Source organism: Meleagris gallopavo, chromosome 25 (assembly GCF_905368555.1).
Source record: "Meleagris gallopavo chromosome 25, MGAL_WU_HG_1.1, whole genome shotgun sequence".
In the NCBI taxonomy this organism is placed as follows: domain Eukaryota; kingdom Metazoa; phylum Chordata; class Aves; order Galliformes; family Phasianidae; genus Meleagris; species Meleagris gallopavo.
In genome coordinates this window covers 5,258,416-5,278,637 of record NC_139428.1, presented here as the reverse complement: position 1 = coordinate 5,278,637, position 20,222 = coordinate 5,258,416, and the positions used below count along the sequence as shown (strand labels likewise).

General features: G+C 64.7%; 1 protein-coding gene and 1 long non-coding RNA gene across 5 annotated transcripts; both read right to left on the bottom strand.

Moving 5' to 3' along the window:
* Positions 1-17: 17 nt before the first annotated feature.
* On the bottom strand, positions 18-19,144 carry NHSL3 (NHS like 3). Of its 4 annotated transcripts, XM_085208842.1 has the most exons (9): positions 13,506-14,613; positions 7,538-7,781; positions 6,801-6,877; positions 6,075-6,230; positions 5,801-5,856; positions 4,614-4,731; positions 4,148-4,264; positions 1,130-4,030; positions 18-851 (listed from the first exon to the last, which is right to left on the bottom strand). In XM_085208842.1, the coding sequence occupies exons 1-9, from the start codon at positions 13,579-13,581 to the stop codon at positions 829-831; spliced, it is 3,768 nt and encodes a 1,255-aa protein (XP_085064968.1). In that variant the 5' UTR covers positions 13,582-14,613; the 3' UTR covers positions 18-828. The 4 variants fall into 4 exon arrangements, with proteins under 4 accessions (XP_085064968.1, XP_085064969.1, XP_085064970.1 ...); XM_085208843.1 differs by lacking the exons at positions 6,801-6,877; positions 7,538-7,781; positions 13,506-14,613 and adding an exon at positions 18,757-19,144; XM_085208844.1 differs by lacking the exons at positions 6,801-6,877; positions 7,538-7,781 and having other exon boundaries at positions 13,506-14,611.
* LOC146542809 (uncharacterized) lies at positions 10,290-11,846 on the bottom strand. Its single transcript, XR_014879640.1, has 2 exons — positions 11,058-11,846; positions 10,290-10,976 (listed from the first exon to the last, which is right to left on the bottom strand). It is a non-coding gene; the product is annotated as an uncharacterized LOC146542809 (long non-coding RNA).
* Positions 19,145-20,222: the final 1,078 nt, after the last annotated feature.

The window sequence follows — 20,222 nt, the reverse complement described above, 5'->3', positions numbered from 1 at the left end:
CACAGGAGGCAATGAGCTTCAGTCATCATCTTTACCAGCCAGGTACAGAGCTCTGAGGGGCTACTTGGCGGCAGAGGGTTGTTTGGTTTTGTTTTTTTGTTGTTGTTTTTTGTTTTCTTACAATCAAAGAAATCAAAATGTGACCAAAGTTTACAGAAACAGAAATCAAGGCTCCAGCCCACAGCCCAGGGCCCGAACAGCAGCTCACAGGGCTCCTGCTGCAGCCGCACGGCTCCCAGCTGGCTGTGCCCAGCAGCGGGGTGAGCTGCAGGCAGGGAGCGGTGCCAGCCCAGAGACCCCTCGTGCTTTTCTCCAGGGCTGCAGCGCCGTTCCACCCATCCGGGGCTCTGTCTCACGCTGCTTCTGTTGCCCAAGTCCTCCCAGGGGCGGCCGTGGCCGAAGCTTTCCAGTTCCTTTGTCCAAAGTGCTTTGATTCTTTACAGGCCCAGCTGGCCGGGAGCAGGTTGGGTCCAGCGCTGTCCTCTTCCCGTGTCCTCACCTGCGTGGCTGCAGCCCCTCGCCCTCCTCTCTGCGCAGCTGCTCTGCTCACACGCGCAAACCACGCGGCAGCGCAGCAGGGAGGAGCGCTGGCTCTGGGTGCAGGCCTCGAGTCCGGTAAAAAAAAATAATGCAAAATAAAGCCGTAGTACTTAGGAAAGTGAAACCAACACCATTTTTGCATAAATATCATCAAGGCCATGGAGGCTAAGGCTGTTTGCTTCCTGTGTTAAGTTAGTTGCCAGTTCCACACTCATCCGTTGACCTGCCCAGGTCCCTGAGAGATTTGGATTCCTGTCCGCGGGGGCACCAGTCCTGCAGCTCCGTCCTTCAGGCTGTCTCTCCCTGTCTGTCTGCAAGGCAAGAGGGAAGAGCCCATCAGGGACCCGCTCCCGCACCGCAGCCTCCCACAGGCCTATCCCCTGCTGCGCTGTCCTGGTGTCCCACAGCAGCCCCAATGCAACCCCAGTGCTGCGCTGGGTCCCCTGGCCACGAGCATCCACACTCAGCTCCATTGGCTCTGGCCAATGGCTCGGGCACCACCCCCAGCATTGCCGTAGCCTTTGGCTAAGGAGCCCCCAGCACACACAGAGGGCTCGGCCAGCACCCCCAGCCCTCCTGCTCCACATACCTTGTGCCGGCGGCTCTGCAACCGCGGCGCTTCTGCCCTCAGCCATTCCCACAGGCTCACTGCCGGTTCTGCTCTCCTCCTCCACTGCCACTGCCTTGACTTTCTCATCCGGCGCAGGGGAGCCCAGCGCCTCTGGTGCCTTTGGGCTCAGGGGTGATGGAGATGGCCCCAGGCCGAGCGAAGGCTTCTTGGCGACAGGAGGGGGCACTTTGCCAGGCTTTCGGTGCGCTGCTGTCTTGCCTGGGCCCTGCTGGGCAGCAGCCGGGGCTGCCGAGCGCTGCCCGGAGAAATTCATCAGCTCGGTGACCAAGTTCCTCTTCAGGTCGGCCTGTGCCTCAGGGGATGAGGGTGTCTCGATCACCAGCTTCTTGGTGCTTTTGGCGAAGATGAAGCTGGCGGTGGAGGTGGGGGATTTGTGCCTGGGGGACAGCTGCCCATCGCCGGCAGGCGCCTCCAGGCCAGGAGGAGCCGCTTTGCCGCCCGGGGGTTTTGCGGCCAGCCCGGAAGCCTCACCGGAGGACGCAGCGGAGGCCCTGAGGTGCACAGCAGCACGGAGCGGGTTTGAAGGCACCGCATCTTTGGCAGAATTGGGCTGCCGCGTGGACAGGGCCCGGCGGATGGGCTTCTGCGGCACCGCGCGCTCCTCGGCCACAGCGGGCGGCTCCACGCTGACGGAGCGCAGCCGCACCATCTGCAGCAGGGAGGGTGTGACGATGGGCAGGCTGGCGTCCTCCTTGGGCACCGGGCCGCTCTTGCTGCGCGATGCTGGCTCCTTCTTGCTGTCTGCCCGGGAGCCGTTCGCCGCCTTCTTAAGGCAGATCTGGGGCGGTAAAGCGGGAGCTGATGGCGGCGGCAGAGGTGGCGGTGGGGGCACGGTGGCCTCGGGCGGCGGCGCGGTGGCTCCGGGAAGTGGCGTGGCGGGGGATGGCGGTGAGCCCTGCTGCTGGACGCACGAGGAGATGGTGGTTGAGGAGGAGGAAGATGCGGCTGTGCTCGGTGCGTGGTTCTGCCCTGCGGCTGGGGTCAGCATGGCGTCAGGCGGGGGCAGGCTGGAGAAACAGGCTTCGTCTGGAGGGGGGAAGTCTGCCATGGACATGTCGTGCTCCTCAGGGGCCGGGGGGGGCGGTGGGGGCCAGGTAGCCTCCGTGGGGGCCTCGCAGGCAGTTTCGGGGCTCACCTCTGCCTTCTTGGCCGGTGGAGGAGGCGGGTGGTAGGCGGGCGGTGGTGATGGCGGTGGTGATTTGGTGCTGGGTTTGGTGGAGGGCTCCTGCCCTGCGGCGCTGGGCACCAACGGGTCCAGTGAAGGGGTGAGAGGGCCGGCGGGGGCAGTAGGTATCTGGGGCTTGGTGGGCGGAGGGGAAAAGGGAGCGGGCACCTTGGGATGCGGCGGGATGACAAACCTATCCGAACGGCTTTGCACGCAGTGCGGTGTCTCAGAGGGCACTGGGTCTGAGGCAGAGGAGGAGATAGAGGTGAGGGAGGAGGAGACGGACAGCGCGGGGGACTGTAAGGAGCAGACCCGGTCCGGCTTCTGGGGCTGGACCCTGCCTGGGGATGCGGCCGGGGGTCCCAGCCCCTTGGTAGGCAGTGTGGGCGTCCCGCTCTGGCTGGAATATCCACTGGAGGGTGACATGGTGCGGTCAGAGCCATCCGGGCAGCTCCACTTGGGCTGAGCTGAGGGTTCCCTCAGCACCACCGTTATTCCCCGCTCACCAGGGCTGCCCCGTGAGGTCTTGGGGGAGTTGGTCCCAGCCAAGCTCTCAGAGCGGACGCTGCTGGTCTCACTCAGCGACAGCGAGGAGAAGACTTCATCCTCAACCGTCGGGCTGAAGGGCTCAGGGTGCGGGGACCAGGGCACATCGCTCGCCTGCTGTGGCCGCCGGTTGGGCTTGGGGGGCAGCCCCAGCACCTTGTGCTCCCCCTCCGCCTTTTGGTACAGCGAGAATGTCCTGCGAGGGGGTGCCGGGGGCTTCTTCATCTTCCTGAGGGAGACGCTGCGTGCCGAGGAGCGCTCGCTCGCCAGGCTGCCCGTGTCCGAGCCCTCAGCCTGGCTGCTGGTGCTGAAGGCGGGGGATGTGCGGCCGCTGCTGCCGCCCACACTGCGAGGCCCCACGGCCAGCAGCCCGTGTGCTGTGCGCACTGCAGCCACGGCAGGCTTGGAGCAGGCGCTGGCAAAGCTGGCAGAGCTGTACACACTGATCTGATCGGTGTCAGAGCGTCGCGCGGTGTCGGCTTCGCTGCACAGCCCAGCCTCAGCCTGCCGGCGGTCGGAGCCGCCCTGCGAGGAGATGGTGGAGCTATTGGAGACAATGGTCTCGGTGGACTGCGAGTGGCTCCAGTTGTCGCTGGAGGAAGAGGGCTCACGGCTGCGGGTGCTGCGCTCTGAGAAACGGGTGAGAGAGCGCACCGAGGCCGGGCTGGACGACACCAGGCTGCAGCGGCTCAATGTCCGCACGCTGCTCCTCGTCAGGGCCACCACGTCCACCATAGGTGGCAGGATGGCGTTGGGGATGATCTTGGACATGTAGGTGCCCTGAGGTGAGATGGACATGACGGGGCTCAGCAGATCCGGGGGGCTGGCGCTGGTGGTCATGCCTGGCACGGCCAACGACTTCGGCCTCACCATGGGCGACAGCTTGGCTGACGTTTTCCTTCCCAGCAACGTGTCATCATAGTAAACCCGGTCAATGTGCTTCTGCAGGGCCGTGTCTGTTTCCTCCAAGGCTCCCAGGCGCACACGGGCACCCCTGGGAACGTCCAGTGGTGGCAGGTTCCCATCGATGGTGGGAATACGGATGGCGTCACCGGAGACCTGGCCGCCGTTCAGCAGGGGCTGCGGTGCCCGGCTGCCCACGTGCCCATCTGTGGGACGTTCCCTGATCTCCCGGCTGTTCCTGAGACCTGGGAGCAGGGAGAAGTGAGCCAGCTGTGATCTCAAGGCAGATGCACCCCACTGAGATAAACAGAGCTCCAGGGATGGGACTGAACCCTACAACAACTCTTCGCTCATGCACTTACCCAGCTCCTTCTGGACGTGCTGGGGGATGCCCAGCACTGTTGTCCTCCTCTCTTTCCTCTTCCTGCCAGCCTTCTCTGAAGATTTGGAGAAGGAATCGTGTGGTCGGAATGTGGAACCTGTGAAAGGAGTGAGTGAGTCCAGCTGGTGTGACATGAGCCCTGGGCCATGCGTCCCCGATGTCTGCAGTCCAGTACCAGCTGCTGCTCACACACCCGGCACGGCCCAGGGAGCATCCGCAGCCAAGCAGGGAGGAGACACTGTGTGCCTGTCTGTCCCCTCACCCAGCTCCATCCCAGAACCCGTGGCAGCCTCTGACTCAGCTAGAGCTGCTCTTTCCTCCAAAGGCCCCCAGATCCCTGCGCTGGCTCGTGGCCATGCAAGCTCTGAGCCTGAAAGCCCCAGAGATTCCTGCCACGCTCCCCAACCCCTCGCACCCGCTTGGCCCCTGGCCCCACAGCCCGGCACCTTTCCGCTGGATCATCTCAGAGCGGATGGAGAGGGCGTCCTCAGAGGCGCTGTCGGTGATGCAGGAGGCTGCCCGGCTCCGTAAGGACACACTGTCATCCTCCGACAACGCACAGGACTGTGGGGACACACAGTGGGCTCAGATGGACCCCAGGCTGCAGGGAAGGAGCGGCCCTGTCCCCTCCAGGCCCCTTCTCTGTTGCGAACTGACTCCACAGCCCAGACAAAAGCTACTCTGAGGGCCAAAGGCTGAGTCAGCCACACCAGCAGCCAGAGTCCTCCCACTAGGAGCGGGGCTGGGAACAGCCCCAGGGACCCCACACAGTCCTGCAGACCCCAGAGAACAGACGAGCCAGGTCCAGCAGGGCAGAGGGGTCAGCACCGTCCCGTCCCCGCACCAGAGGGAAGCATCAACCTCATCACCACTAAGCCAAAAACACCCCGGGGCTGGGGCAGGCTATGGGGTGGCAATGCAAGGGGAAACATGGCATACACTGGGTTCACAGCCTCAAAATGAGCAGGGCCTTCTGTGCCCCCCTCACCCCTCCAAAGCATCTCCCAGAAGTCAGGACAAGACACAGCCCTGTGAATCTCCTCCCCAAGCCCTCACCGCCTGCTTCTAAGGGGTTAAGGTGGCCGAGAGCCAAAGGGAGGCAGCAGTTTAAGCAAATACACGTGGGTGAGGCGCTGGGAGCGGGGTCAGAGCCCAGGGAAGCAGCAAACTCCAGCTCAGCCAAGAGAGTGGGAGTTTCTCGTCCATCAGCAGCCAGGGAGGGGCCCCACCATGGGGCTGGATGTGGCCAGCGGTCCCTGTCATACCGTCCCACCTCCTTGCCTCACTCAGCACTGCCAGGGGACACCAGTGGGGCAGACAGGGGGGTCAGAAGGACATAGGCATGGTGGGGGGCCATAGGCAGAGCCACGTGAGGCAAGGCATGACACACTGGCGTTGAGGACAGGGACAGAGCCTCGTCATGGGACAAATGGGACAACACTGAGAGGGACACAGCCCATTCCTGCCCCGCAACCCCCCTCTCCCGGTCCTGCAGCCCCAGCCTCAGCCACATCCCTGCCTCCTCTGGGCTACAGCGTTGTCCTCTGCCCTGTGCAGGGTGTAGGGGGGCTGCCTCACTCACCTTACCCCCCACAGAGCCCCAAGCATGGCTGGACGGAGCTCCCATGCTCACCTGGAGGCTGTTGGTGTCCCCTTGGTCCCAGGCACTTTTGGTCTGCTTCTGCTTCTCTGCAGGAAGAAGGAAGGGGGTCAGTCTGCACTGCTGAGCCCAGCAGCACAGCCAGTGCCCCCCAGGGCAGCGGGGCTGTAGCACTGGTGCCACCCCCAGTGCTGGACTCTGGTCACTCTCCACAGCACCGCCCACACAGGCAGGCCAGCCAGCTGCCCGGGGCACTGGGGACACCACCCTGCAGCCCTGGGGGACCCTCAGAGCCGGCAGTGCCCACCTTGGTGCTGCAGGGATTTGAGCCCCTCGCGGGCCTGGTTGTGCAGCTCCTCCAGGTGTGGTGGCCGCGTGCTGGGGAAGAAGACGTTGTCGGGGCACTCATCACCTGGTTTGTACTGCACGCTCAGCCGCCTGTCGTTCTCGGTCTTGGCGGCACCTGCAAAAGCAGAGGGGTCACCCACCAGCCCCCTGCACGTGAGCAGCCCCCGGCCCTGCAGCCAGGCGGGATGCAGTCTGCCCACGAGCTCAGAGCACGGGACCGGCCTCGTCCCTCCAGCGCTGCCCGATCGATCAGATGGAGTCAGGCTGTCTGCGCTGTGAGAGATGCAGCGTTTTCCCCCCGCAGCCAGCACAGAGCTGGGGCACGGCGCTGCCCTCCGCCCAGCACCTTCACTGGAGGGCAACAAAGCTGCGTGCTGTGGGGGCCGCAGGATGCTCGAAGGGGCAAATATGGACAGAAAGACAAAAAGACCTTTCCTTCTATAGGACTGCATCATCTCAAGGCCTTGCAAAGAACCCCAGGGAGCAGGGACTCACCCCCAAGCTGGTACAGAATATGTAAACCATGACACAGTCCCCAGGGGACCCTAAGGCTGCTGTCCCCCCTCCACAGCCACACCAGGTGGCAGAGCTCCAGGTGCCACGCCACGGCCAGCACAGGGCCATGCACACCCATCTCACAGCCCCATCTTCCCAGCACCCAGTGGTGCCCATGGCTGGCACCCACCCACAGCTTTGGTCCCGAGTGGACAGGGGACATGGGCATAGCTCCGTCCACCCTCCAGAGCCTCCAGCTCTTCCTGCCTGGAAAAAAACAACTTCAAGCAGGGAGGGGAAGGGAGGGGAAGGGAAGGGAAGGGAAAGGAGACAACAGGAGGCGGCAGGGCTGGAGGGAAACACCGCTGGGATGCAGGCACGCACTGCTCGGCATCCACCACCAACTGGGACAGCCGCTGCCTTGTCACACCCAGGCCCTGTCCCCAGCACGGCTCACAGGCGGCCCCAGCCGCGCTCGAAGCTCCGGCACACAAAGAGCAGCCCTGAACAATGGAGCCGCGCCGCCCAGCCAAGCCAGCTGCCTCCACCAGCACCCACAACACCCAAAGGCTTGGCTGGGTGCGAAGCGCATTGGTGGGTCTTCAGGGACCCCCATGCCGGTGCAGGGACGCGAGGCAACCACAACCCCATCGCACCGCCCCTCCCCTAAGAAATGCCCTCCCCACCGCCGGCAGCCCCTCGCTTGATCCCCACCCGCGTGGGCTCGGCTGCTTTCCGGCGTGTGCGGAGCACCGAGCCGTGCCTCGCGGTCCCCACGGTGAAACGGGGCCGGCGACCTTCGCTGCCCTCCTCGGGGCGGCAGCTGCTGCAGGGACCCCCGAGGCACGCGGGGGTCGGGGCACTCCGGGGTTGTGTAAGGACAAGCGAAGCGCTTCTCCCTCCCTCCTCCTCCGCATCTCCACTCACCCTTCTTCTTGAAGAAAGCCAGAAGCGAGGAGAGGTTCCTGCCCATGAAAACCACCATGGTGGCCAGGAGAAGGGTCTGCTCCCCGCGGGAAGGGGGCTCCGCCGCCCCCAGCCGAGGCTCCGCCGCCGCCGATCGCGCCGGGGGGCGGATGCTGAGACCGCAGCTCTTCCTCCCCGCGCTCGTCCGTGCCGCAGGACCCGGCTGCAGGATGCCCGGCGGGAGGATGCTCGGCCGGCGGAGCGGCTGCGCGGGGAGAGGCCGGAGCCGGGGGGGGGATGCGCGGCGGCAGGAGGGGACAGCCCGGCTGCTCCCAGCGCGCTCCCGGTGCTGGGAGGAGGAGAGCGGGGCCCCTCCTCTGGCCTCCCGCTCGCCCCCGGCCCTCCCTCCCCTTCTGCACGAAGCGTGCGGGGACGCACCCTGCCTGGTGTGGGGCTGAGCGCAGAGAATTCCCCCCAAATTCCTGTGCTCAGGGGCGAATCCCCCCGCATCATCCACATCAACCACGACTGGTCCCCACCGGACACAGCAGCCCTGCAAACCGGCGTGCTGGCCTTCACAGCAGTGTGCTCAACTGGGAGGAGTGGGAGGCATTTCGCCCCCAGGCATCAACCCTTGGGACGTACTGCAGCTTGGCAGCTAGGGCCTGTGCCCTCACGTCCCCACCGTGTCCCCCAGCACGGCAGTGTCACAGTCAGCCTGTGGCACTGGGGGATAACCGGGCTTCAGACCAGTCTAACCAGTAGCTCCAGCCGCTGGGCAGGTGGAGGGGGGAGGGGGAATGGGGGTTGGCAGCCGCAGTGCCCACGCACGAGGGGAGAGAACCGCAGGCAGAGGTGGAGGCAGGGAGCACCCACACCTCTCTGTGCACCCCTGCACCCGCTGTCGGGCTGCCCCACTGCACAGCATGCTGCCCTGCTGCAGGGAGTGGCCGGCGGCCCCCCCAGACCCCTCCTTAACCCCCCCACGCTGAAGGAAGGCCATCCAGGAAGGCCCTCCAGCCAGGCGTGAAGGGGAGCAGCACCCGGGGCACCGCGTGAGGAGGTGAGCGCTGAGCTTTGCACCAGCACAGTGCTGACCCTACCAAACAAGCACCGGTGTCACTTGGGGCCCCACCAGCAGCACACATCCATCCTGCACACTGCACCAGCAGCACCATCCCGGTGGGGCAAAGCCTTCTTCCTCTGCAGGAGCAGCTCCCCATGGGCTGCGCAACCGGCTTGCTGCAGCCAAACACGGGGCTGGCTGCGGGCAGAGCAGTTACCCAGGGCGCAGAGGGACGGCACTACGGGCACAGCCCCGGCCTGGTGGTGCAGCCTCCTCTGCATCTCCTCCAGCAAACGTGCAGAGCTCCCTGCAGTTCCTGCACACCTACCCCCACAGCAGGGCAGGATCAGCCCCGCTGCCCACGCGCTCACCCAGAAGGTGCCGGCAGCCACAGGCAGCCACTCCCAGCTCTTTTCACAGTGCAAATGGAAAAGGGCCAAAATGAAAGGGCTGAGGGTGCACAAAGCAGGCGGCACGTGCTGCACCAAGCGCTGCCCTCTGCTCTGCGGGCAGTGCGTCGCTGCGCTGCAGGAAAGGTTCAGTATCCATGGCAGCAAAGGATGGAGCCGCAGCCCAGCACACGGGGATCCCACAGCAGAGGCTGCAGCTGCGGCCCACACTGGCAGCAACACGCCTGCCCAGAGCTGGCATCCCATCCCATCCCATCCCTCACCCATTCCTTGTGACGCGCCCTGGATCGACCCGTCCCCTCCAGGCTCTCCTGCTCCAACCTGGCACACACGTGCCTCATGTGCACGTGGCAGCCGCATCCCGCAGCAGGAGGACCGGTTCCTGCCCAGGACAGGTAGGACGGCCCCAAGGATGATTTCCCTGTTCAGGACCTCGTGTCCAACAGGCAAAGCACTGCTGATGTTCTGGAGGGAGAGACCAGAGCTGAGACCCCAAAGGAGCACAGCTGGATCCACGCAGCTGAGGATGCCGCAAGGAGATGGTGCTGGCCCCATTGCAGGGGCTCTCTCATTGGGGTGAGCCAGGGAGAGAAAGCCTCACTGCCTGGCTAAGGGGTGAGCACTGGCTCCGTGCTCCACGCTGCGCCTGCACCTCCAGTGAGCAGCGGGCTGGGCCACTACCCCCAGGTGTGTGCATCCATCGCTGCCTGCACAGCACTGCCCTGACTTGCCTTTGGGTCCTGCGGCAGGGAACAGGCAGCGCCCGCCCGGCACCACTGACTCATCGGGGAAAAATGGGGAGGAGGAGCAGGGGAGCTGGCATGGGGGCTGCGAGGTCCCAGCGGAGCAACAGGAGAAGATGCTGCCTTCACTTCTGGGTGACACTGGGGACCTTCTGCACCATAGGGCATCAAACGGTCCTCGCGGGCACCAAATGGTGATGCCCAGGTGTGCAAATATGGCTGCTGCTCAGGGACAGCACAGTGCTCTGTGCCGAGAGGGCTGCAGGAGCTCCCCACCCTTGCTGCTGCCCCGACTCTCTGCATGGGGTCTGCACACTGGGACTGAGCTGTCTTAATGCAGGACAAGAGCACAATAATATTGATGGTGGCTTTGGCCACATGGCCCCTGGCTGCCCCGCAGTGCTATCGCAGGGCTACAGCCAGCCCTGCTCCTTGCTCCAGGGCTGATCTTCCAGCCAGGAAAACATCTCTGCAAAGTAAATAAACACGACCCGAACAGCACTGCTGGTTCTGTTCTCAGAGACAATCCCATGCAGAGACAGAAATAAAATTAATTTTGAATGAGAAAACAAACAAGAATCTTTTTCTTCCTTTCAGTTATGGTGCAGAAAACTACGAGTGCCCCGGGAAAGTGGATGGCCACAGAGAATCAGGTGGGGATGGGAGGGGAGGGGAAACCCCACCGGGGGGGCTGTGGTCCACAGCTGCTGTCAGGCAGGAGCACAGCAATGAAATGGGGACAGTCTGTGCTCTGGTCACACAACGCACCGGGAAGCCGCGGTCCCTCCTGGGCTGCTCCATCCCTGGCCCCGTACAGCTCGCAGGCAGTGCAGCGCCCTCGCAGCCCATTGCACGGGGCCTCCTGCTGCGTCCCCACCTGCGCTCGGCCCCTCCTGAGAAGCCACCAAACAGGTTTGAAGGTAAACACAGTCAGAGCCGGGACGGATCCGGGCGGGAATGGCCCAGACAGAGCGCGGGCGACAGCAGGCGAAGGGAGGGCTGGGGCTGAGCCCTACGCGTGGCAGCCCCCGGCTGCGGGCACTCCGCTGTCACCTCCCTGCCCGGAGAGCCACGCCGAGCGGTGCCAAAGTCCAGAGCTCTGTTAGCGCCGCTCTGCCTGCACTCAGCTCCTGTCCTCCTGCTCCCATGCACCCTTCCCAGCGCCGCACAGGCTGCTCGCTGCCCGCTCCATCCCCACCACGCTGCCATCGTGCCCGGCGCTCGCAGGGACCGAAGGCGCTCTGCAAATGTCAGACGTGCCTGTCACAGCAGGTCCTGTGCTGCGCATGGGAGCAGATCCAGGAAAGGATTAGAGACAAGACCCTGCAGGTTCCTTTACACGCAGCAGCACTGAGGGCTCCCAGCAGCAGGACCTGCAGCTCCCTCGGCCCAGCTGGCTGCTCAGCACCTCGCTTCTGCTGGGCGCAGCCTGGCCGGGTGCCACGTTCCTGCACCCTGACTCAGCAGGGCCTGGCGGGGCTGTCCTGATAAGGAGCAGATAAGAGGCTTCGGTCTCCATGGTACTCAAGGACTGCCAGGGACCTTCCCCACACAGCTCCTGCCGTAAGGAGCCCAGAGAGGAGCAGAGGGGATGCACCCAGAGGAACATCCATCCCCTACTCTGGCACGGGGAGAGAGACGTAGGATGAGCAGGGCTGGGCTGCTCAGGCTGAGGATGCGGTGCCCCTCACACCATGGCAGGGAGAAGGTCGTGGGCAGCTCAGCCTCCTGCCAGCCCCTCCTGGCACAGCTCCTGCTCTTTGAGATCAAAAGGCATTGGGCAGCCACATGGCTGGGCGCTGCCTGCCTGCTCCTGAACGCCCCGCAGCCGGGGCACCGGGTCTGGAGCGGCTGGAAGAGAATGAACCCTATGGGAGGGGAGAAACAACACACCCCAGGACAGAGAGGTCACACAGCAGCGGCCAGCAGGTCCAGGGAGGAGCGCCTGCAAATACTCTGAGAAAGCACATGGCCGGCCAAGCAAAACTCCCGCAGAGCCGAGCAGCAGCAGGAAGTGCACCCAGCCCCAGCCACACCAGCCCACCCCAGGAGAACCAGAGGATGGCGATGGGGCCGAGCAGCCGGAGATGGGAACCGCGGGATGCTGCTGGTCTCACCACCAGTGATACGCAGTGATCCTCAGACCCGAAGTCCAGGATCTCTGGGGCCTGGTCAGGGCAGGAGGAGTGGGCATCGCCATGGCAGGGAGCGGGGCCGGCACCCTGCCCCCAGCCCGTGATCCCAGCTGCGCCCTCCGAAATGCTGAAGCGACACAATGCAAATTCTTTGGCTTTGTGGCCGCCGCGCCGTTGCCATGGAGCGGTGGCAGAGAACAAACAGAACTTGCCCCATGTTTTCTCAGCGCCTTCCACCCCGTGCCCTTCAGCCCTCCTCACCCATCCCAGCATCTGCCTGGCGGTGCTGCACCCACTGTGCACATTTTGGGCCCATCTGCTCACGCCATCATGGTGCAGCCAACCTGAAGTCTCCAACCTGCAACCCCAGGCCTGTGGGAACACTGAGTGCAACCTCTGGAGCAAGGCACGGCGTTGGCAAAGCAGCCAGGCTGGCAGGAAGCTTCCTTCTGGGAGAGAAATACCCCAGCCTGGGGGATTGGACCAGCGGGACCAGGAGCTGCTCAGAGCCCCTCACGGGGCAGCACAGGGCTGGCACGGAGCAGGGGACCTGTCCCCAGTGGGACCAGCCCCAATGGTTTGATGGAGAGGAGACTGCAGGGAGAGGGGCCAGGAGGAGCCTGCAGGGCAGGAGGTGCTCGCTTCGCTTCCCCACCAAATCTTAGGGAAAGGGACTTCCCAGCTGACTCTTTAGGACTTGTTTGCTTTGCTTAATACCCATTCGATTTCAACAGGTAATTGATGGTGTGGATAAATGGAGGCTTTGTTACAGATGTTACACCCCTTTTACCCCTGTTATGAGGCTGAGAACGCACCATGGGCCTTCCCAGAGCTGCCCACTTTGCAAACCCCAACCTGTCCCTGTGCTCCAGGGACAAATGGGACCTGCAGAGTCCCCGCAGGGCTGAGCCTTCTGGCTGCCTGCCGTGCTCTGCAGGTCACCTCTGAACCACACCTCACAGTTTCACACGGCTTTCTTGCGCCCTGAGCCCAGCAGGGAGCTGAATCCAGGCTGTGACATGTTTGCCTTGCGACAAGAGGGACACTGGGATGCCGGCAGAGTTGGCAGCAGAGCCCAAGTGCTGGCTCTGAGCAGGGCAGGATGTGGTGGTGCTGGGGACAGGCACCAAAAGACACCAGAGCTGCACACACCACAGGAAGGGGTCTCAGCACGCAGGGAGCGCAGACAAGCCACCAAACAGCCCTTAATGCCACCTCAGTCCCACCAACCACACCTGTGCCAAGCCAGGAGCACAGTCAGATCCCCTCCCCACCACACGCAGGGGGCAGGGAAGCAGCTTAACATCAGCAGGACGGGTCAGCAGCCTCACTGCTCGCACTGTCCCGGTCTGACAGGACCAAGCAGGGGGCCGGCGGGGACCCAAGGGTCTGATAACCCCATATACGCATCCAATTCACACGGGACCCTCCCTCGGATCAAGAGCTGAGCTCCCTCTGCTTCTCCAGTCTTCTGAACTGCACCCCCAGAGCATAAAGCTGCGACGGAGCGAGTGCCCCCAGCTACGCAGCGAGCCACCCGGTCCCCATGCTCTCTCCCAGTCTGCTCCCCCGGCTCTCCCCGTACAGCCCCCAAGGCCACGGACCCAGCCGCCGACGCGTCCCCCCAGCTCCTACCTGCCCTCGGCTTCCCAGCCCGACCCCACGGCCAGGGGGAGCCCGCGGGACTCCTCTTGCGGTGCGCGTTGCCCATGGCTCCGACCTCAGCCTCCACCGCCTCCGGGCGGAGGACGCCGCGGCCCTACATGGCGGTGCTGAGGGGGCTGCCGGGGGGGCCCGCGGCGCAGGGCTCCCGGCCGCCCGCTCCCATCGCTGCGGGAGCCCAGCTCGCAGCCGGCTGTGCCGGAGCCAATGGCACAGGAGGAGAGGAGTGGCCTCCCGGGAGCGCCCAGCGGCCCTCCCAGCCCCGGATCGAGGTGGATGCTGTGGGTGGGAGCGCAGGGACGGGGTTTAAGGCCCCGCTCCGCTCTCTGCGTTCTGCTGTCCGCCGTTCGTTCTATCGGCACAGCGGCCGCGGCCGCCCCAGCTCACGAGTTGGCAACGCCGAGTTGAGCCCGCAACAATTTCTGCGTGTCCCGAGCGCAGTCCGGCTCTGTGGGAGAAACGGCCGGGGTGGGGGGGTCCCGGGAGCCGCGGCCCCAAGGGCGCATCCCACCCCGCCCTCCCCCGGGGGCGGCAAGGCGATGAAGTTCCGAGCGCCTGCCGCCCGAAGCTGCGGCCGGAGCCCAGCCGGCCTCACGAGGACGTCGCCGCAGCCCCGCTCCCTGCCCGGCCGATCCCAACCCCGCGGCCTCGGGGCGGCTCTCCGGCCGCGCTCCTGCAGAGCGGCGGTTCTGCACGGACAGGCCCGGAGCCGGGCGGCTGCGAAACGCGTGGGCACGGCGAGCAGCCCGCCTGTGTGAAGTGCAGCTCTCCCTTCTGGCTTTAATGAGAAAATTAAACGCTCTGAGGGCAGGGAGGGGTCAGCTGGTCAGAGGGTGGGCAATTCCCACCGGCAGTGTTTATGTTCCTTTGGTGATTCAGCGAAGGCGCGGATAAATAGGAAGGATGGTTTCGTGGTGAAGGCGCAGCACTACAACTATGGAGGTGATGTAAAAAAATTATCAGCCGGACGCCCCGTGCCGACCTCCCGAGGTGATGCACAATGAGTTCACCGTTGGACTTCAGCCTCCTTCTCTGCAGTGGAATTAACGTTGCTCGGGTTCCCACCAGCGTGTGGTTGGCAGAGCCTGATCCCGTGGTGCTGCATCAGCGCGGCCCATCGTGGCAGCACCCAGCCCTGGGACTAAACCAGGACAAGGGCACACGAGCAAGAGTCAGAGCTCCCTGCTCAGCAATGCGGGGTGACCCCACATCCTGGCACTGCTGCTTCAAAGTAGATACGCAGACCCTGCACTGCATGCTTCCCCCTCCGCCGTGACACAGCTTCACCAAACACTTCTTGAAGAAAAGCATTTTCACTTCTCTCCCTGCAAAAAAGAGGGGGCTGGAGCCTGCAGCACTGCCCCAGATACAGGCAGACACTTCCCTGTTGCTCCAGCACCCAACTCCTACTGAGCAGCCACAGTGCTCCAGGGGCTCCGGCAGGGAGCAGAGCCAAGGTCAGAGCCAGCCCCACCGACAAGAGCGGGGTGGAGGGGCAGGGAGATGGACAGCGAGGTACAGATCTCGTCATCGCTGCACACCCAATCCTGCTGTGGTCACACACTCGCTCCGCCAGGCGGGCAGCCCACGTCCCGTGGGGCAGAGACCCCCCTGTGCCCCACAGGGAAGGATCAGTCCCCACTCTGACTGCATCCCCGAGCAAACAGAGCGGGAGCCGCGCTGCCTGAATGAGAAAGGAATTCAGCCCTTGTTCCCTTAATGGGGAAGCAAAGCTCAGAGAGGCAAAGGTGACACAAAACCCCCGCTCGAGATCCCCAATCATTAACAGCAATACATAACCAGGAGGGTTTCACATTAGTTCCTGCTGCAGCCGGAGCCCAGGCCGTCAGCACCACGCAGCTCCTCGCCCCGGGGCAGCGCAGCTCTCAGCGCAGGGCTCTGCTCCTCTGCTCCTTTGGCAGGTGAAGGATTTTTTGCTTCATCCCTGCCCAGCTTCTCGCCCTCCGCTGGCCTGTGTTCCCCCTGGCGCCGGAGACGAAGTCAATGATGATATTGTCTTATGAAATAAAACCTTCCTTCTAAAAGGAAACACGACCCCGGCAAAATAGTTTTATCGGCTCTTACGGAACGCTATTTGTGAGAGCAATTCCTGCAGTTGTCTCCAGGTGGAATAGCTGTGGTTGAGGACACACCTCTCTTTGTTCGGTGGCTCCGGGCCGGGCCGGCGGATTCCTGTTGCTCACATTTTCTGAAGTGTCACTCTCTGCCTTCTGCAGATTTAACAAATTCGTGACCGCGCGGATGGAGCGGGCAGCACCGCACTGCCACCTCCCCACGACCTCCTGCACTTCAGCACAGCTCAGCAGCTCGGGACCAGAACGCACTGACACCAAATGGCGACGGCGCTGCCGTGTGACAGCGGAGACGGGGGACATGGGGGGCAGAGGCACGGAGCTGCTATCAGAGCAGCACACGCAGCCCCGCAGCGCTCAGCCCCGCTGTGCAGCCGCTGCGTGCGTTCAAAGCTGTGTTCTTAACCCCAGCACTCAGGAAGTCTGCTGCTGCTGCTCGAAGCTGGCATCAAAGGCAAGAAGCCAACGCTCATTTAGTGCTCTTAGAACATCGATTCCTTTACTTTGCTGGGGAATCACGAGCAATGCTGTGAGGCCCATATAAAGCCATAGCCAAAATCTGGGCTAACACCCCCAGCACACGGCCATGCAGGGGCCTGCTCACACCCCCCTGCTCACACCCCCCTGCTCACACCCCCCTGCTCACACCCCCCTGCTGCAGCACACAGCGCTGCTGAGGGTTAAGAGGCTGTCAGCCCCCCGTGGGGCTGCAAGCACTGCTCACGCAGGAAGAGAGAAAGCTTTCAGCTCCCTTGCTCCCAACCAAAACATCTCCTGCAGACAGCAGGAAAAGCAGCTCCACGGCACTGCAGGGCAGGCTGCAGGAGCAGAGGGCCCTTTGCTTCACCCCGACCCAACATCCCAAGGGCTGACAACACCCTCAGCTCCAGGGTCACCACAATATGGGGGAAATGCACACCCTGGGCACTGAGCGGTGCTCCTCCTCTGCAGGAGGGCAGAACGACCCGACGAGGGCTGCAGCTCACACGGACTCCTCCAGCTCACACATTTCTCTTTCTTTTTCCATCTTCCAGCCGCCAACGCGCGTTGGAGCAGTGGAAGTGCCTGTGGCTGTCACCCAAGTGCTCAGGGATGCTGCGGCTGCTCCTCCAGGCTGTGCTGGGACCGAGAGCATCCAGCAGGAGGGGGTTCCATCCTCCACAAGGGCTGCCGCTGCCCAGTGCCGTTCCTCCTCTGAGATCCACCCGTCGGGATGACGGCATCCCTGCTCTTCCCAGCCCAGCTGAGCAGACAGAGCTGGGATTTCCCATCAGATGGACCACAGGGCTGATCCAAAATGGAATCACTTTCATCCTGCAGTTCCCATGGTCTCAGTGCTGAGCAATCCAGACCCGGCTGACACTGAGGCTGGGAGTAGGAACAGCCCTGACCCACAGCTGCGCCCCACAGCCACACAAACGGAGGGCAACAGAGCCACGGCTGCTGCAGGGCTCAGCACCACAAAGACACGGAGAGAAGAGCACAGCGCCAGCAGCCAGAGCCCACAGCGACCCGCTTAAGTGCTCCTCTTCTCCATCCCACAGTTCCCAGCTCGACGTCTGGAAACACCGCCAGGTTGGGCAGAGCCCACAGCTTCACACAGCACCCACCCCGCGCAGCACTGCGGGGACATCGCCGCGCAACACGGACAGCGTCGTCTCCCCGGCTGCTCGGGGAGCAACCGCGGCCCTGCTGCGCAGGAAAGGACGGCACACGGCACCCGCCTGAGGTCAGCGGGCAGCAAGGCCACAGCGCAGCCCCGGGGACGCGCACAGCCGGGCTGGAGGCGGTTAAGCAGGGTGGGGCTGCTGAGCCGGCCGGGTGATTCAGACCCGCACGCGCTGCCCCACATCGCGCCTCCGAGCGGCTCTGCGGGAAGTGCAGCGGGGAACCCACAGCCCGTAGGGGCACGGAAACCCCCAGCGCTGCCACCCACATGGGGACGCCGCACAGCCCCTCATCCTGGGTGCCGGGATGCTGAGCGTACGGCCCGCGGGGCGGCAGCGCCCTGCCAACACAGCACGGGGAGCGGGCTGGAGCCGTGACTGCTGACCAGTGGGTGAATGGTAAAACTTCAGGAAAAATTCTTAATTATGAAAAATAAAAACAAAAAAAGGGTTGACAGAGCTGGAGCGGGCGCTCCTGCAGGGAGGAATATCACATGCTTTGGCACGGCTTGCTTTTTCTGCTCAGGTTTCAGGCTCGCAGCAGCGCGCGCTCCGTGTGCTGCGCCCAGGCAGCATCTCAGGGACCCCCCGCACAGCCAGGGCCCTCGGTCCCCCCCCGCCTTTCCACGGCCCCTCCTTCCTTATCACACATCTCAGTGGGCTTCTCGAAGCCGCGGTTCTAGGAACGAACCCCCCGGGGCAAACGGAGGAGGAAAATTCCAGGCGAGGGCAGCCGGGTGGCACCGCCGCGCCCTGCGGGAAGGACGGCCGTGTGACACAGCCGGGATCCCTCACGGCGGGGACGGAGCCGTGCCACCCCTGCTGTGACCGCCGCCACCGGGAGCAGCCGTGCGAGCAGAGCGTGTCACAACTGCACACCTCCACACCTCGCACCCTGCGGGCGGCTCCGGACGGGACGCGGATGGGACACGAGGAGAGCCCTGCACGGGGCCACGGCGAGGACAGGAAGGGCCACACCTGGAGCACGGCAAACACCGGGCCCAGGAGGAGGAGAAGCTGCTGGCGCGCCTCCAGATTTCCCTCGGCCCCAACGACCTTCTGAGTCAGCGCAGAGCCGGAGCCGAACCGGCAGCAGCCCTCGGGGCAGCGGTGAGAGCAGCGCCGGGTCCGTCCTCCGCGATCACCGCCATCGCGGCCCCCGTTCAGCACCCAGCCCGCTTCGGCCTCTCCACGGCCACCGTCGCCGACCCTCCTCCGCCGTCCCCTCGGTCCCCCTTCAGCCCCTCCTCGCACAGCCCCGCACCGCCGTGGCCTCACATCGAGCCCTCCTCGCCCACCCCCCCGCTTCGCCTCGGCCACCTCCACGGCCACGACCCGCAGCTCTCGTCAGCCGCCGCCGCAACCGGCACAAACGGCACGACCGGCCCGGCCGACACCCCGACCCTCCCGGTCACCGCTCCGCGCCCCCCCGTACGCTGACCGCCGCTCCCCGCCCCCCCTCACCCGCTCCGCGCAGATCGGGGCTCGCGGCCGCCGGGCTCCCCGCCCTCCTCTTCCTCCTCCGGCCCCGCAGCCAGCTGAAGGCCCTCCGCAGTCCGCCCGCTTTGCCGCTGCCCTTCTTCTTCCGGGGGGACACCTCGGGGGGGCCGGGCTCGGCCTCGCCGCCGTCCGCAGGTGCACGCGGGGCGGACATGACCGCGGCGGGCAGAGCCCCGCGCCGCCCGCTGCCCATAGGGCCGGGCCCGCCCCGGCTGCGGCTCCGGCTGAGGCTGCGGCTCGGCCCCAGCTCCGGGCTCCCGCCGAGCGTACGGCGCCGACGGAAAGTTTCTCCCGAGCCGGAGCCGGGGCGGAGCCTGCGGCCTCGCCGGGCTGCGGGAGGACCCGGCCCCGGCCCTCCGCTCCGCCCCTCCGCTCCGCCCGTGCGCAGGTGGGGATCGCGGCCCCGGAGCCACCTGCAGGAAGGGCTCTCCGGTGACCCGGCCGGGCCGCCTCGGGGTCCGCCGGTCCTCGCGGCCGTGGAGGTAACCCGGGAGAGCCCGGGATGGCGCGGGCTGAAAGGGCTGCTGGACGGAGCCGGGAGCGCAGCGGGGCCTTCCGGGGAGCAGCGGCGGGTCTGGGGTCTCCCAGAGCGTCCGAACGTCTCCCCGAGAGCCACCGCCGGGAGATGTGAGGCTCTTGCTTTCACGGATGGATAAACTGAGAGCGACAGGGGGTCTCCTTGGGACCATCGGTGCGTTTAAGGGTCTCCCCAGGACCATCAGGGGACCTAAGGGTCTCCCCAGCGCCGTCGGTGGATCTAATAAACAATCTCTCCACTTACACGTGAGCACAGCCAGCAGGTCGCGCTGCTGGAGGGCGGTGGGGTGCCCCAGAGCCCCGGCTCGGTGCTGCCATCCCTGCAGGAAAGCAGGAGGTTTCTGCACGCTCATGGCACCGCTGGGCTGATGTCCCCGTGAGGATGCTCTGCTTAATGGGAAAAGCTGCAACATTGCTTTTAAAACACATCCTCTTCCCGGAGGCTCACACACCGCCTGGCTGCGTGCCCGGGGGAGTTTGCCAATGTCTGGAAATGACTAGAAGAATTTACAAAACAACGAGCCTGTCCGTCCTGCAGGCTTCCCAGCACGCTGCTGTCCCATGCGGGCGGTGGGACCCAGGGGTGGGTGCTGTGCTGTGCAGTCCGACAGATCCCAATGTGCTCAGCATTAACACGACGTGGCACTGAGCCCTGCTGGCCCCTGCAGGAGCACAGGGGCTGGCGGAGCTCTCCTGTCTGCTTCTCATTTCCCCCCGCCACCGCTCTGACCCCTGACCCAACCCGGTGAATGCTCGAGTGTTTGGGCAGCCATTTCCTGGCACCTGCACCCAGTTCTGGGACAACTCCCTCCAGCTGGGCTGCCTTTGGGTTTTTGGTGACCCCCAGCAGCGTGCGCTCCTCTGGGGCAAAGCTAATCCCCGATCAGGGCGTT

Excerpts from the sequence above, each read along its gene's own strand:
- NHSL3 (XM_085208842.1), bottom strand. The coding sequence starts at position 13,581 with ATGGGCAACGCGCACCGCAAGAGGAGTCCCGCGGGCTCCCCCTGGCCG. Across the intron at positions 4,732-5,800 it reads GGGACACCAACAGCCTCCAG|TCCTGTGCGTTGTCGGAGGA; the intron begins GTGAGCATGGGA and ends GTGTCCCCACAG. Across the intron at positions 852-1,129 it reads TGCAGAGCCGCCGGCACAAG|ACAGACAGGGAGAGACAGCC; the intron begins GTATGTGGAGCA and ends CTTGCCTTGCAG.